General features: G+C 45.2%; 1 protein-coding gene across 1 annotated transcript in view; it reads left to right on the top strand.

Annotated features, from left to right (window-relative positions):
* The window catches only part of PFAS (phosphoribosylformylglycinamidine synthase), a 154,786-nt gene that overhangs the window by 68,191 nt on the left and 68,705 nt on the right, over positions 1–17,890 (top strand). The window contains exons 10-13 of the mRNA XM_030210241.1: positions 1,219–1,347; positions 2,915–3,046; positions 4,060–4,188; positions 4,959–5,032. Of these exons, the coding sequence (XP_030066101.1) occupies positions 1,219–1,347; positions 2,915–3,046; positions 4,060–4,188; positions 4,959–5,032 (464 nt within the window). The remainder of the gene's footprint in view (positions 1–1,218; positions 1,348–2,914; positions 3,047–4,059; positions 4,189–4,958; positions 5,033–17,890) is intronic.

Genomic DNA, 17,890 nt, shown 5'->3' with positions numbered 1-17,890 from the left:
TCCTCTTTTACCAGGTCCTATTTCTTCTCTTTCCATACCATCCACTCTCTATGTCCGTATCACGATGATAAATCCTGTGGCACACTCTTCTATGCTCTTTTGTCTTCAAAACCAGACTATTGTATTATTATCCAGACTATTGTAATATTATTTATTCTGTCCTCCCTTCAAAAGATACTCCAGTCAGTTCAGAACACCTCTGTTTGCCTTCTCACTTATGCACTCTTCTCGGACTACTTCTTTTTTTCCCATATTTTTATTAAAGGGTTTTTCAAAACATATAACATAAAAGTAAACACAAAGTCAAACAGTATCAACAATCCACAGGAAATAAGCGCAAATAAAAGTTCAGAACATTATTATCATCGTTCCATGACAATACCTTTAAACAAATAGCATGGATGCATAAGGTCAATTAGTGCTACGAGGTTCCTGACAAAATAAGTCTAAGCAAGCCCAAGTCTTTAAGACAGACTTAACTCTACTTTTTAAGTAACACCATTGGTTTCTGTTTTCTGGAATCCCCTAATCTGGCTGGCCTGGCTGGCCGGAGGCATCTTTTCCAGTATATGTATGTATTTTTTTTTCTCTTTTCCTCTTCCTCTCTGATGTGTCCTATCATTATACTGTAGTTCTTTTCTACCTTTATGACCTACTGTTTTATTGTGATTGTAAACTGCTTTGATTTTGTCTAGAAAGGCAACATATCAAGTACAAAGTAAACACTAAACAATATCCTGGTTATCCCTAGCTAAGTGATTTAAATGGCCTGGAGCCATTTCTGGCCATTTAAATCACTGAGTATCTACTCTTAGGTTCATTAAGATCTGGTTATGCTAGTATTCTATAGAGGGAGCCGATATTCAGACCATGACCCGGCTAACTCCCGTAGTGGGTGGCGAACCTGGAAATTCAATGCTGGGGCCATATCCAGGTTTTTTTGGCCACTAAAAACATAGCCGGTTAAGCCTAATTGGAGATCCCAAGTGATAGAATTGCCCCCATTGAATCATACATGCCTTTATATAATTACCCCCATTATGTTTGTTGCTGTCTTCTCTGAGGTCTCAGAAACTTATTACACTGAGAGCTGAGCTAATTGGTGAATGTTTATACTTGTATTTTATCTCCTGTCCCTGTATTGATGCTTGACTAAGGCTATTAGAGATTTTTTTCATTTGTACTGTCTCATTTCTTTGGCTTTCTGTTTGCTTCTAGGTGTGGCTCCCTTCAGTGGTGCTACAACAGGCACAGGTGGCAGGATCCGGGATGTACAATGTGCAGGCCGAGGGGCACATGTTATTGCAGGGACAGCAGGGTACTGCTTTGGAAATCTGTATATTCCAGGTTGGTAAAGGCATCGGAAAAATTCTGAGCTCTGTTATCCCTGCTTCAAAATAGGAAAAAGCATAAAGATGCCTGATAACTTTGAGACATTTGGATATATTTTACACTTTTATGTCCTCTCTCTCACCTGATCTTGTTTATATTCTAAGATGGAGTGACCATGAAAATAGTTTTTGTGGGAGCAGAATAATTTTTGCATTCTTTGTCTGAACCATGATTGCCAAATTGTGAGAGTGATTTTTGCTGACAACCTAACTTTTTTATAGGTACAACGTTTCTCGTTGTTTATGCACAACTAGACTTATTCCGGCTGATATTCAACCGACAAGGGTCTGTGTTTAAAAAAACGCTGGCTGTCACTGGATAGATTACCCCCAATATTCAGCGTGGCCCATGTCCAGGTACCAGCACTTTATATCTCTGGCTAACAGAAAGGGCAATGGCTGCCAGAGCTTATGCGAGTCTCAACTAATATTCAGCTGGAATCCACGTGACAGTTATGTGAGACCCAGCTGAATGTCATCTGGGACTTGCATACCATTTTTTAAATTTTAGTACTGAAGTTCCCCTCCCAGAAAGCCACTCTGCCAACCCCTACTGCACCATGTATAAGCCCCCCATTCCCTGGCACGTCCCCATCCTGGGCCTACTCTGCTCCCTGGTGGTCCAGTGGGGTATTGGGGGCAGGAGTGCAGCCCCCTCACTCCTGCCCTTTGCTGCTGACCTGAGGAAATGACTGCCATGCGGCAGCTCATGGTGCTTGTGTAGTACTGTGAGGCTGCCATGAGAGGTCACGCCAGTCATTTCCTCAGGCCAATCCTAAGGTGCAGGAGCGAAGGGGGCTGCACTCTTGCCCCCAAAGCCCCACTGGGGCACCTACCTAGTTAAGTTTTTGAGCTGTCTGAAATTCACCCACTTAGCCTCTCCTGTGTGCTTAAATCACTTTCAATATTACTACTACTACTATTTAACATTTCTAAAGCGCTACTAGGGTTACGCAGCGCTGTACAATTTAACATAAAGGACAGTCCCTGCTCAAAGAGCTTACAATCTAAAGACAGTCAGTCCGATAGGGGTAGTCAAATTGGGGCAGTCTGGATTTCCTGAGAGGTGAGAGTTAGGTGCCGAAGGCAGCATTGAAGAGGTGGGCTTTGAGCAAAGACTTGAAGATGGGCAAGGAGGGGGCTTGGCGTAAGGGCTCAGGAAGGTTGTTCCAGGCATAGGGTGAGGCGAGGCAGAATGAGTGGAGCCTGGAGTTAGCCGGACTATTAGCCGGACTGTGTTGAGATCCACCTTATTATGCACCAAGGAGTTGTTCCTAGCTATTGAGCAGTGGAACCTCACAGTGCCTGAACTCATGGGACTGGAAAATGGCCCCATTGATCATTATGTTTATACTGCCATGAAATTTCATTTTTTTTAAAAACAAAAGTGTCAATGTTTATTCTTTTTCTCACTGTCAGTAAATTCTGTCTCAGTGCTGGGATTATGCTTGCCCCTTGCTCTGTTGTCAGATCTTCAAGATTTCCCTGTCATTTATCCATCTATATGTTATTACCATATCTAGGTTACAATCTGCCATGGGAGGACCCTTCCTTTGAGTATCCTGGGAACTTTGCCCGACCTCTGGAAGTGGCCATTGAGGCGAGCAATGGTGCTTCGGACTACGGCAACAAGTTTGGGGAACCAGTGCTGGCAGGTGCATCTATGAATGACATCCCAAACTGTTAAATTTCATAGCCTGTTATTATCCTGGCCTCAGTTTTTTTAAAGTACCTTTTTAAACTTATTTATGCTGTTTCCCTCCATAACATCCTTGCTTGTTTATGTTTATTTAAAATTTGCTGGCTCGCCGATCTAGTGCATAGCCAAATCCTAGGCGATTTACAATGCTAACCAATACAGAAAAACGGAAAAGGAATTCCAATAAAATATAGGACAGAACAATCATTTCAAGGTGAATCATTCAGAATACATAGTAACAAAAGATAATGATAAACAGTAAACACACAACAAAGAATATTAAAGAATGTTAAAATGCCATTCATCTCCCAATATCCAGTGCCACTGGGACTCTAAAAGCTTCCTGGAAAAGAAAAGTCTTCAGTGTGGTCTTAATGAGTTCCATAAATGTCACCCCCTCTTTAAACAACATCATGGCTTCTTATTATTTATCACATCCAACATGAGATAATCACGTTAGTTCACAAAGTGCTGCACTCTGGTATCCCTCTGTATCTTTCCTCCCTCATTACCTCATACTTTGTGTTCCTCTTCTGCTAATTGTCTCACCCCCTCACCTGTTTTTTGCTTCTTTTCTATTGACCCATCACTCTGGAATTCTGCCTCCTGATATCTCCTCAAAACAGTCATACTCTAAATTTAGAACCCTCGTGAAGACCCATCTTTTTACCCAGGCGTTCCCCACTGGTGTCAGAGTCCAGCTGGACTAGCAGGTTCTCCTTTCATTTTTTTTTCTCTCTCTCCTAGGTTCTCTGATTTTCTTCTTTTTATTTGTCTCTTTACTTTATCTATTCTGTTGATATTGTAGTTCTTTCCAGTTTATTTTAAATTGTTTTAATTGTAAACTGCTTTGATTTTATTTGAAAGGTAGTATTTCAAGATTTAATTAAACATAAACATTTAATGAGACATGGTTCTGGGGTGGTGAAATTCCTGCTGCTGACTGTTGTTCTGTTTCTTTCCCTTTAGGATTTGCACGCTCCTTTGGCCTGCAGATGCCTGGTGGGGAAAGGAAGGAGTGGATTAAGCCCATCATGTTCAGTGGGGGTGTTGGATCTATGGAAGATTCCCATGTTCAGAAGGAATTGCCTGAGCCTGGTAGGAAGATCCTCCTTTTCTACTCCTCCATATTGGCTGAGCCTGATCATTAAGATATTCATTTCATCCTGCTTTTGGGCAAGACATTGCAAGGAGACATGCCCCTCCCTCTGCTATCACACTGTTGGGCAAAAGCTGATGGGGAGAACCTTTTGTCTATCATCTACCACTTCCCACTAGTTGACAATGAGGCCCATTCTTCCTTTTCCCCCACCCTCTGCTACAGGGTGGAGCCACCAGGAAGCTCTTGTACCCCTCCCATAACTGCTCTGTTGGAAACCTTCTGAGAGAGATCCTCCTTCGTCCTATCGGAAAGACCTCTGGGAGGTGATCCCCTTTCCTGCCTCTCTTCCCCCACAGTGGGGAGTTGGAAGGACTAGGAGGAGACTATCTAGCCACTCCCACACCCTGTATGGAGGGGCTGAGCCTATAATGGAGAGTCTTCCCCTTTTGATTATGAAGTCTGGTAGGGAGCGGAGCTCTGATATCCTTTCAGCATTTCATACAAAGCTGAGCCTTTTAAGGTGAAATTTCTGGGCAGTAGATTGCAAAGCATTAGATTCAGAATTGTGACCCTATAATTCCTTTGACTGTAATCCAGGTGTTCCCACCCCCAGTAAGAGTTTCTTTAGTCCTTCCCTGCAGTAGGATATCTAGAAATGACTGGTTAAAGTTTTATATGTGCTTTTAATTTTCCCTGTTAAAGGGGAGGATGAGGAAATGACAATCAAAAGACCTCTGTTTTGATTGTGTTCTGTTTTTACTCCCAGGCATGCATGTAGTGAAGGTTGGCGGCCCTGTCTACAGGATTGGCGTTGGGGGAGGAGCTGCTTCCTCTATCCAGGTAGTGCTTGTGAGGGAGAGGGCAGGAGGTGCATGGAGTTTAGGATAGGGTTAAAACATGCAAGGGCTTTATACAGGGTGGTATTTTATATATTGTAACTGTATGTTAAAAAAATATTGTCTACACACATGAACAGCAATACTGTAGTCTAGATGTCTGCATTTACACTCCTTTTGTGGATGTAAATGTACAGAATATTAGCACTAAGGGAAAAGGAGTTAAATGTAAGAACGTAAGAGTAACCATACTGGGTCATACCAATGGTCCATATAGCCCAGTATCCTAGATGGACCATTTTCCAAACAGTAGCCAAACCAGGTCACAAGTACTTGGCAGAAACCCAAATCGCTGCAACCCTCCATACTACAAATCCCAGGGCAAGCAGTTGCTTCCCATGTCTGTCTCAATAGCAGACTATGGACTTTTCCTCCAGGAATTTGTCCAAACCTATTTTAAACCCAAATATGCTAACTGTCTTTTTCCTTTCAGAGAGTTAGGCTATGGAATAGTTTCCCTAGGCAACTTAGAGAACTACCCACCTACCTCTTATTTCGGAAAATTCTCAAAACATACCTTTATTCTAAATGATGTCAAGTATGTTTATTAATGGTGTATTATTATACTTTGTAACTTCCCACTGTTGTTGGGGTTTATTTTTTTTTTGTTATCCACATAGAATCCTGTGAAATATGCAGCATACAAGATCATTGATAGTATGGCATGGTATTTAGGTGCCTGCAGTTAATGTCAGGTCTATGACTGGTAGAACAGCAGATGTGCAATAATACCAGTCTACTATAACGGAATCAAGGTGCCCAAAGGCAGGTATAGCATAGGCTCTCAGTATGAGGCATCAGGGCGCCCACTTTTAGAACTGCTACACAGAACATAAGCTATAGTGTTGGATAAGGACCATCAGGCCCTTCTAACCTGCTAGTTACTTCCTGTTGCAATATACTGTAGACCTTATGGATCTTTAGCTTCTTTGCACCTAAGGATTCTCTGTGTTTATTCCATTCCTTCTTAAATTTTGATACTGTTAGCTTCTGGAAGGCTGTTTCATTAATCCATTACCCTTTCTTTGAGGAAATATTGCCTAATGTTACGCCCGAGTATACCCATCTTATTCTAGAACACAGATTCCTAAACTTGTCCAGGAGGGACCTTCAGCCAGTCAGGTTTTTAGGATATCTGCAATGAATATGCATGATAGAGTTTTGCATGCACTGCCTCCATTGCAGTGGAGTTGAGGAATGGAGAAGTAACTTATTGGTTAACACAGGGCCCCTTTTACAAAGGCGCGCTAATATTTTTAGCATGTGCTAAAAATAACCATGCGCTAAATGCTAGAGATGCCCGTATATTCCTATGGATGTCTCTAACGTTTAGCTTGCGCTAAAAACGCTAGTGTGGCTTTGTAAAAGACCCCCACAGTGAGCTGAGAACTGGGAGAACCATGTTGGATTTCCACTGTGGCTTCTTCTGACCCTGGGCAAATCATTTAACCCTCCATTGCCCCAGGTACCAAAACAGATTGTGAGCTCACTAAGGACAGAAAAAGTACCTATATGTAATATATGAACCACTTTGGTTGAACTACAGAAAGGCAGTATATCAAGAATCCAATAAACAGAAACAGAAAACTTCTTTCCACTGAGTAATGCTTGCATCTTGTGCTTTATTTATTGTCAGCCGCTCCTCTCGGCCGCGTAATTGTCTCTCTCCCTTATCCGTGCTGTCTGCTTCCGACTCCACACTCGTCCGTGCAGTTCGTTCTCACTGCCACACAGTTCCGCTAGCAAGGCGGGGCAACACAGTTCAGCTTGCCAGTCTTTTCAACAAAGTTTGGCTAGTCAGGCTTTAAACATAGTTCTGCTAGCCTGGATTCAAACACAGTTCGACTAGCCAGGCTTTCCAACAAAGTTCAGCTAGTCAGGCTTTAAACACAGTTCTGCTAGCCGGGATTCAAACACAGTTCGACTAGCCAGGCTTTTCAACAAAGTTCGGCTAGTCAGGCTTTAAACACAGTTCGGCTAGCCAGGCTTCCAACACAGTTCGGCTAGCCAGGCCTTCCCCACACCGCCTTCTTCAGCAAGGCCTCGAAACAGTTCAACTTACTAGGCTTTAAACACTGCCCAGCTTAGCCAGGCTTTCTCTCCAAAGTTCAGCTAGCCCCGCTTTCAAACCCCACCCTCTTCAGCAAGGCCTCAAACAGTTCAGCTTAGCTAGGCTTTTTCACACAGCCCGGCTTAGCCAGGCTTTAAAGATCCACCACCCTCACTTGTCAACACTTTACCTCTTGACAACCACCCGCCGGATCTCTCCTGACTATTATTCTTCTCTGATACTTTTGGGCTCCTCTAGAAGTCACTTTTCTTCCCCAGCCACTTCCTCTCCCACCTCCATTTCCTCTTCCACACCTTCTCCTCCTACCTGCTCCAACTCCTCCCATTCCATCCCCTCATTCTCCACCCCCTCCCTCAGGTGTTCCACCCTCTCCTCAGCTGATTCCATCTCCCAATCCGCCCGTTCTCCTTTCCTCTCCTGCAGCTCAGGTACTCGTTTGTCCTCCTCTTCCCTATTCTTCCAGGCAGTCTGAAATCTGTGTTCTCTACGCTCCTGCCTCCGCCCCTCCCGCAATGCATTCTGGGATCTGTAGTTTTTCCACTCTGGCTTTTCTCTCTTCCCCCCTTCATTCTGGGCTCTGTGGCTTCTCTGCTTCTCACATACCCCCCTGCTCAAAATATTGCTAGTCCTTTCCCTTTTACCATTTTCCCCATCCAGACTAGCAATCCTGGATAACACATCCACATGTTGCAATAACTTCCCCGCCCAATGCTCAATATAATACTGAAAAGGCTGTAATGCCAAATACCACCTCATGAGTCTTGCATTATTGTTCTTCATTTGCCCTAACCATTTTAAAGGAGCGTGGTCAGTAATCAGTTTAAAAGGGCGTCCCTCCAAATAATACTGACACTCTTGAATAGCCCACTTAATGGCCAGACACTCCCTCTCAATGGTGGCATACCGAGTTTCATGAGGCAGCAGCTTCCGGCTTAAATATAAAATTGGGTGCTCCTCCCCCTCATGTACCTGGGATAATACAGCCCCCAACCCCACACCTGAAGCATCTGTATGCAACACAAAAGGTTTCTCAAAGTCCACCGTTCTAAGCAGGGGTTCCTCACACAATGCTAACCGTAAAGCCGAAAAGGCTTGCTTCTCTCTCTCTCCCCATCTAAGCTGATTAGGTCTGTTCCCTTTCAACATGTCTGTCAATGGAGCCGCCAGGGAGGCAAAGTGAGGAATGAACCTTCTGTAGTATCCTATTAACCCCAGAAACCCTCTCAAACCTTTTTTGGTGGTGGGCAAGAGAAATTGACGGATACTCTTCACCTTGTCACACAATGGTCTCACCTGTCCATTCCCCACTTTATATCCAAGATACTTAACCTCCCTTTTTGCAAAATGACATTTTTGTGGATTCAGAGTTAGTCCTGCTTCCCTAAAAGACTGTAATACCTTCCTCAGCTGTACTAGATGAGTTTCCCAATCAGTACTATGAATAATAACATCATCTAAGTATGCAACCGCATACTCCTGATGCGGCCTCAAAACCCTATCCAGCAGACGCTGGCAGGATGCTGCCGCCGAATTCAATCCAAAAGGCATCCTCTTGAACTGAAACAGCCCCACCGGTGTACAAAATGCTGTTTTTTTCCGAGACTCCAATGAAAGGGGAATCTGCCAATATCCCTTTGTTAGATCTAAGGTAGACAAGAACTGCGCAGGCCCCAGCCTGTCTATCAGCTCCTCAATACGGGGCATAGGATAAGCATCAGGATGGGACAGGGCATTAACTTGACGAAAGTCAATACAAAAGCGCAACGTCCCATCCGATTTCGGCACCAGTACCACCGGACTAGACCACGGACTCCCTGACTCCTCTATCACCCCAAAATCCAGCATTTCCCCCACCTGCTTGATTATTTCCTGCTGTTTAACTGGTGATAACCTATACGGTTTCTGTCGCACCACCCTCCCTTTTCCTGTAATAACATTATGAGTTATCAGATGTGTCTCACCAGGGCAAGACGTAAGCACATCTTGAAATTCTCTCAAAAGAGTCTGAATCTGTTCCTTCTGCTGCTTCTCTAACCCTTCCCCCACCACTGGCTCTTTGGGGCTAAAGATTTCCGAGATTTGAGGCCCTAAGTCTTCCTCCTCTTCCTCCCATACCTTCCCCACAAAGACCTTCCTCTCCATCCAAGGTTTCAACAAATTAACATGATAGGTTTGATTTCTCCCCCGTTCATTCCTCACTTCATATGTCACGGGCCCCAACTGCCTCTTCACTGTGCAAGGTCCCCTCCATCTACTAGTAAATTTATGAGGACCATCCGGGATCCTGACCAGAACTTTATCCCCTTCTTCAAATGACCTTTCCTGAGTCCCTTTATCAAACCTCTCTTTCTGATACTCCTGGACTCTCCTGAGATTTTCCCTGGATAACGCCCCTAATCTCCGTAACCGCCCCTTTAAGTCATACAGATATGAGACCACTGTCTTATCTTCCTGCCCCGGTGGAACCCACTGTTCTTTTACCATGTCAAGCACCCCCCTCGGAGCTCGCCCATACATCAATTCAAAGGGCGAAACCCCAAGGGAGGACTGAACACATTCTCGGCTCACATATAGAGCAAACGGCAGAAGTTGGTCCCAATTTTTATAGGAGAGCCTAATCCTTTCCTTAACAAGGTCTTCAAGGTTTTATTAAACCTTTCCACTAGCCCATTAGTTTGGGGATGGTATGCCGAGGTGTTAATAATATGAACAATACCAAAAGCTTCCCATACTTGGGTAAGTGTGCCCGACCGGAAATTCGTTCCTCGGTCAGTCAATACTTCCCTAGGAAACCCCACCTCACAAAACAGCCTAATAAGCTCTGCTGCAATAACCTTGGCTGATAGGGTACGCAGAGGAACTGCCCAGGGAACCGCGTAGCCATATCCATGATCACCAGAATATACATAAACCCCCTGGTGGACCTAATAAGTGGGCCTATAATATCCATAGCAATTCGCCCTAATGGAACCCCAATCCGAGGAAGCGGATGTAAGGGTACTGGCCCTGGCCCTCTCTCCGCCACCTTCTGACATAACCCACAGGAATCACAGTAAGCCTTCACCTCCTTATACACCCCAGGCCAATAAAACCGACCTAGCAGTTGTTTTAAGGTGTTCTGGGTCCCTTTATGTCCTCCCAATGGGTGATCATGGGCTACCCGTAGTATCACCTCCCGAAACCCACGAGGGACTAATAATTGTTTCACCAGCGGCTCCCCTTCTCTGGCTTTTGTTACCCTAAACAATAAGCCCTTCTCAATAATAAAAGCTGGTCCCTGTGTCCTGGTCCCTTCTTCCCTGGCCCTCTCCCATGCATACTGCAGCGTAGGGTCCGATTCCTGTTCCTTAAGAAAAGAAGGAAACTGCTCCAACCACTCCCCTGGCCTTTTTGGGAAGTCCTCCATGTGCTTCATTCCTTCCAACATCTGCGCTTTCCCCCGACGCGCTAGTTTTTTTACCCTTCCTTCCCCACGAGTCTTCCCTGGCCTCTCTAACACATCATCATGAAAGGGAAATATCTGTGCTAATGCCTTCCCTCTATCTTTCTGCTCCCTCTCCTGAGCCCTCGTAACCACCAACCCCTCCTTCTCCCTTAAACAGTGAGAAAAAGAAGGCCAATCTCTTCCTAAAATAAGCTCCTGAGGAAGACGGGGTAAGATAGCCACCCAGACCCAGTGTCTACCCAAAGGCCCAGTTATACTAACTCGCTGCAAAGGGTACTTAGTTACTTCTCCATGCACACATTGAATGCCTACCTCTTGCCTCTTCTTGTTCAAACACCCTTTCCCCTTTCCTTTTATTCTCTCCCACAAACCCTGAGACAGCATCGTTTGATCAGCTCCTGAATCTAACAAACCAGTGACCTTGACCCCCAAGATCTCTACCGTCTGTTTAAGCTGCTCAGCCACTGAACCCTGAGAATAAGAGGTGAGCCCTAACTTCGAAGCACAGTCCCTTCTCAAGTGCCCTTTGCATCCACACCTATAACACACCCTCTCCCCAGTAGAGGAAGGCTTAGACCCCAAGCTCGACTGCCTCCTTTCACCTAACTGCCCTCCCTTTTCACCACAATACTGGGACTCTAAGAAATTCTCCATACTCCTGACTGCTTCATCCAGGGTCCCACATCCCTTCCTCACTAGGTCCACCATAAGAGCATTAGGCAAAGCTTCTAAAAATTGCTCCAATACTACATCCTGGAACACTTGATTAACTGATCTCTTCTCTGGTTCCAGCCACTTGCCTGCTAAATCTAAAAGTTTTTGCAGCAGTGCTCTAGGTGTCTCCCCCTCTGTCCACCTCCACTCCCGAAATCGTCTCCTATAAGTCTGACGATTTAGCCCATACCTATCCAGAATAGCTTCTTTCAGTTTCGCATAATCAGCTATTTCCGGGGTAGGGAGAGCCCGAAAAGCAGCCAGAGCCCTCCCAGATAGGGCGGGTGCCAACCGAATGGTCCATTGCTCTTGGGGCCAGCCGGCTGCCATAGCCACCCTTTCAAACGCTCCCAAGTAATCCTCAATATTGTCTGAGTCAGTTAGCTTACCCCAAGGCAGCCAGTTTACCCCAGGAAGAACAGCAGTCCCCGCTCCTTCCTCCACCCGGATGGGCCTCAAGTTCAATCCTGCTCCCTGCAGTCCGCCGCCACTACGCAGCAATTCTTGAAATAAATCCAAAAGTGGCTGTTGCTGGGCTCGGGAAGCAGCTAACGACTCCTCCAAAAGTTGATGAGCCATTTCCTGCTGCTTCTGAAATTGGTGTGTCATAAACGCAAACAGTTCTTTGGGATTCATCTTGTCCACCGGCTCCACGGTATCTGGGTAGGCGAGTAATGCGCCTTTGTCAGCGTTGGCCCCCTCGACGGGCTTCAGGAATCTCCCGGACACCACCACCTCACTCTGGTTACTTGACGGGTCAGGTCTGGAACTCCCTCGGCCTTCCAGAGGCCTCTCCTCCTCCACGTGAAGGCTCACTGTAATCCCACTCCTGACACCATATGTCAGCCGCTCCTCTCGGCCGCGTAATTGTCTCTCTCCCTTATCCGTGCTGTCTGCTTCCGACTCCACACTCGTCCGTGCAGTTCGTTCTCACTGCCACACAGTTCCGCTAGCAAGGCGGGGCAACACAGTTCAGCTTGCCAGTCTTTTCAACAAAGTTTGGCTAGTCAGGCTTTAAACACAGTTCTGCTAGCCGGGATTCAAACACAGTTCGACTAGCCAGGCTTTCCAACAAAGTTCAGCTAGTCAGGCTTTAAACACAGTTCTGCTAGCCGGGATTCAAACACAGTTCGACTAGCCAGGCTTTTCAACAAAGTTCGGCTAGTCAGGCTTTAAACACAGTTCGGCTAGCCAGGCTTCCAACACAGTTCGGCTAGCCAGGCCTTCCCCACACCGCCTTCTTCAGCAAGGCCTCGAAACAGTTCAACTTAGCTAGGCTTTAAACATTGCCCAGCTTAGCCAGGCTTTCTCTCCAAAGTTCAGCTAGCCCCGCTTTCAAACCCCACCCTCTTCAGCAAGGCCTCAAACAGTTCAGCTTAGCTAGGCTTTTTCACACAGCCCGGCTTAGCCAGGCTTTAAAGATCCACCACCCTCACTTGTCAACACTTTACCTCTTGACAACCACCCGCCGGATATCTCCTGACTATTATTCTTCTCTGATACTTTTGGGCTCCTCTAGAAGTCACTCTTCTTCCCCAGCCACTTCCTCTCCCACCTCCATTTCCTCTTCCACACCTTCTCCTCCTACCTGCTCCAACTCCTCCCATTCCATCCCCTCATTCTCCACCCCCTCCCTCAGGTGTTCCACCCTCTCCTCAGCTGATTCCATCTCCCAATCCGCCCGTTCTCCTTTCCTCTCCTGCAGCTCAGGTACTCGTTTGTCCTCCTCTCCCCTATTCTTCCAGGCAGTCTGAAATCTGTGTTCTCTACGCTCCTGCCTCCGCCCCTCCCGCAATGCATTCTGGGATCTGTAGTTTTTCCACTCTGGCTTTTCTCTCTTCCCCCCTTCATTCTGGGCTCTGTGGCTTCTCTGCTTCTCACATTATACTTTGGGATAGATGAATGCTTTTATTAAATGTCCCTGCTATCTCCTCTCCTCTAGGGGAGGAGTTAAATGCTTCTTCACGTGGTGACAGATTTGTTCAATTTGATCCATAGTAGGACCCGCTTCTCTTTGGACTTTACTGCTTGCGCTTATTATAATTCTCTCTCTCTTAGCCTTCTGCCATTTCAGGTAAGGAGATTACAACTCAAACAAAACACGGACATAAAGCTGCTCTACAATAAAGAAAAATTACGATCACGATATCATTCTCTTTCTCCTTGAACACTGGTTACCATTAATCTAAATTGTTTATAAAATTTCAGCTATTATCTATCAGTCTGTACCACAAATCTTTGGTAGTAATCAGATACAGCTAGTATGTCGCTAATGCTGTCTTTAATTTTTGGAAGGCCGCTTCACATTCTGGCGACCAGGTAATGATTCGGGGTAGTCTGTTTTTAGTCAAGTTGGTCAGGGGTTTGACTATAGTGCTGTAGTGAGGCACAAACTTCTGTAATACCCCACTGTTCCCAGGAAGGCCAATACTTACTTTTTAGTTTGGGAAGTGGGCCAGTCTTGTATAGCTTCCACCTTAGCTGGTTCAGGCTTCAGCTGTCCACCTCCCACTCTGTGCCCTAAATATAGCACTTCTGCCATTCCCATCTGACATTTGCTGGGTTTTATAATCAGGCGGGCCTCCATGATCTGGTGCAGTACTCCACTCAAATGGATCAGGTGGTCATCCTAAGTCTGACTGTATACAGCAGTGTCATCAAGATAAGCCCTAGCACGCACCTGGAGTCCATCTAGCAGACGATTCACCAAGGACTGAAATGTACCGGGGCATTTTTCATTCCAAAAGACGTCACAGTAAATTCATACAGACCAAATGGGGTAATAAATGCTGATCGCTTCTGAGCAGCAGCTGTTAGGGGAATCTGCCAGTGCCCATGGCTAAGGTCCATTATAGTCAGGTACTGGGCCCCAGCTAAATGTTCTAGTAACTCGTCCATCCGGGGCATCAGATACAATACAATCTCCTATAATCCACACGGGTTGTGCCACCTTTCTTGGGAACAAGAATTACAGGAGAGGCCCAGGGAATATGAGACTTCTTGATAATACCTAGGGCTAGCATCTTATCAATCTCCTGCTTCATTTGCCTCCCCACCACAGCAGATATTCAATACGGGCCCTGCTTCAGCGGGTCATGGCCACCCGTGTTTACATTGTGATTAGCAAATGAGTAAGTCCTGGTTTAGTGGAAAGCATATCAGCATACTTTTGCAATACTGCTTCTAACTGCTGTCTCTGGGTGTTGTATAGATTCCTCTGGTAAGGTCTCTGCTAAGAGGTCAGGTATGGGCTCATTATCCTGACACTCTTCTGGTAGGCTGCACACAGCTAGCACCATAGCTGTGCGATTTGCATAGGCCTTTAACGTATTTACTTGAAAAATACGCTGCTTTCTGTCTTGAGAGTCCATAGATATAACATAGTTTGTATCATTCAGGCACCTTATGATCTTGTAAGGTCCTGCCCAGTTAGCTTGAAGTTTATTTTGACCAACTGGGACTGAAACTGCTGGCCCTCTAAAACTCTCTATTTTGGGCCTTATGATCATACCAGGTCTTTTGTTTAGTCTGGGCTGCCTGCAAGTTATCTCTGACAAAGTCCACAAGTTCTTCTAATCTCTGTCACATATTAACTACATATTCAATTACAGGGGTGTCAGAGGTATCAACTTTCCTCTTCCAATGTTCTCTGATTAAGTCAAGGGGCCCTCTCACCTTCTGGCTATAAAGCAGCTCAAATGGGGAGAACCCTGTAGACTCTTGTGGTACTTCTCTTTATGCAAACAGTAGGTAGGGCAAATATTTTTCCCAGTCTTCATCTCCTGATTCCACAAAAGTCTTTCACATATATGTACATAAGTATTGCCACTCTCGGACAGACCAAAGTTCCATCAAGCCCAGCATTCTATTTCCAACAGTGGCCAATCCAGGTCACAAATACCTGGCAAGAGCCCGAAAAGTTCAATACATTTTATACTGCTTATCCCAGAAATAAGCAGTGGATTTTCCCAAGTCAATTTAATAATGGTCTATGGACTTTTACTTTAGGAAGCCATCCAGACCTTTTTTAAACCCTGCTAAGCTAACCGCCTTTACCACATTCTCTGGCAATGTACCATTAAATCTCTCCACCAACTCATTAGTTTCAGGATGATATGGGGTGGTACGTACAGATTTCACTCCACAGTGTGCCACAGATTCTGGATCAGCTCAGACATAAACTTTGTCCCTTGTGGGCTCATTTTCGAAAGAGAAGGAAGCCCATCTTTCAACATAAGTACATAAGTAATGCCATACTGGGAAAAGACCAAGGGTCCATCGAGCCCAGCATCCTGTCCACGACAGCGGCCAATCCAGGCCAAGGGCACCTGGCAAGCTTCCCAAACGTACAAACATTCTATACATGTTATTCCTGGAATTTTGGAGTTTTCCAAGTCCGTTTAGTAGCGGTTTATGGACTTGTCCTTTAGGAAACCATCCAACCCCTTTTTAAACTCTGCTAAGCTAACTGCCTTCACCACTTTCTCCGGCAACGAATTCCAGAGTTTAATTACACGTTGGGTGAAGAAAAATTTTCTCTGATTTGTTTTAAATTTACTACACTGTAGTTTCATCGCATGCCCCCTAGTCCTAGTATTTTTGGAAAGTGTGAACATAAATCGGAAGATGGCCATGCTTCTCACAGGGTTGTCCAAATCAGTATAATCAAAAGCCGATTTTGAACGTCCCCAACTGCTTTCCGTTGCAGGGAAGGCCAAAGTTCAAGGGGGCGTATCGGAGGCGTAGCGAAGGCGGGACTTGGGCGTGCCTAACACTAGGACGTCCTCGACCCATAATCGAAAGAAACAAGGACGTCCCTGACGAACACTTGGACGACTTTACCTGGTCGTGTTTGTCTTACGACCAAGGCAGAAAAAGGTGCCCGAAATGACCAGATGACCACCAGAGAGAATTGGGGATGACCTCTCCTTACTCCCCCTGTGGTCAATAACCCCCTCCCACCCTCAAAAAAATATCTTTAAAAATACTGATTGCCAGCCTCTATGCCAGCCTCAGATGTCATACTCAGGTCCATCACAGCAGTATGCAGGTCCCTGGAGCAGTTTTAGTGGGTGCAGTGCACTTCAGGCAGGCAGAGCCAGGCCCATCCCCCCCCCCCCCCCCACCTGTTATGTTTGTGGAGAAAACAGCGAGCCCTCCAAAACCCACCACAAACCCACTGTACCCACATTTAGGTGCCCCCCTTCACCCATAAGGGCTATGGTAGTGGTGTACAGTTGTGGATAGTGGGTTTTGGGGGGCTCAGCACACAAGGTAAGGGAGCTAAGTACCTGGGAGTGTTGCAGGAATGGATGCATGAATTTGTGGTACTTCAGGAGTCAAACAGCACACCAGAATGAGAGAGAAATCTTCTTTATTTGCCAGCAAACAAAGCAGAACATCAGCATTAAGTCTCTTCTTCTCTTTCTCAGCTCTCTGTGTCTTTGTGGCTTCTGTCTCAGCTGCTTCTCTTCTTCTGCTGTCTTCTCCTTCTTCTGTCTGTTCCTTCTGTCCTTCTTTCTGACGTAAGCTGCTTCTGCTCCCACTTAAATACAGTTCTATCTAGCCTAGCCTAGCCCCCCTTACTCTCCAATTGGTTAAGGAATAGATTGATTACCTTGCCTCAACCAATCAGCTCTATACAAATATCAGTTACATAGGTTTGATATTTCTCAAACTGACCTATGACCTGGGGGCCCCTCAAGCTAGACAATTGGGCTCCAGAACTCCTGCACGTTATTATGATTGATTTCTCATCTATAGCTTAACCTGGGTTCACTTAGAGGATAATGGATATTCTTACATTTATTATTCTCATATTCCTAGTACTAACTGCTAACTAAACTCTGGCATTCATTAAAGGGGTCAAGGGCCAGTCTTACTTAATGGCATAGCTTGTTATTACTTCCAGGACCATTCCTACATTTTACCTATAATTAATCAAGGAGAAGAGAGCTGACTAGTCCTGACCTCTTTTCACCTATCAGCTCCATACATCAAATCAGCCAGAACTATGGCTAAGTCAAACCATATGTTGATCTCTTCAACTACAGTTTTGCTTAGAAAGTCAGACAAAGAGTAATACAGAATTTAGAAAGACATTCTACACATTAACTACCAGAATAAACTGTTGGATTATTTGTAGTAAATAATTAGCAGATTTTAGTACACACAGCTTCAGCTTTAGAAATGTTAATTTCTTTCTTCATCTCTCTCTCATTCACCCCTGAATAATTCACTGCTGAGCCACTTTAAAGTTGAAGTAACAAAACATCTGTTTACTCACAGTTTGTAGTTTGATTATAATCAGACAGGCTTATATATACATATTACTATACATTTGTATTATCAGCTCCTTCCATGTGCTTAGATGGTAATGGATGCTCACACCACCATAGATCCTCTCAGGTTAGGAGAGATCATGAGCTCCATGTGCTCCATGTGCTGCATCTGCTGCATCTAACCCCCAACAGGAAGTTGCATAGCTGTGTGACCTCTCTAAGTAATTCACATCAGAGGTCACAGAGTAATCACAGAGAAATAATAGGTGACAGGCAATGCATGTAAAATAC

This window comes from Microcaecilia unicolor, chromosome 7 (genome assembly GCF_901765095.1).
Source record: "Microcaecilia unicolor chromosome 7, aMicUni1.1, whole genome shotgun sequence".
Classification (NCBI taxonomy): domain Eukaryota; kingdom Metazoa; phylum Chordata; class Amphibia; order Gymnophiona; family Siphonopidae; genus Microcaecilia; species Microcaecilia unicolor.
This window is presented reverse-complemented; position numbering and strand designations above follow the sequence as displayed.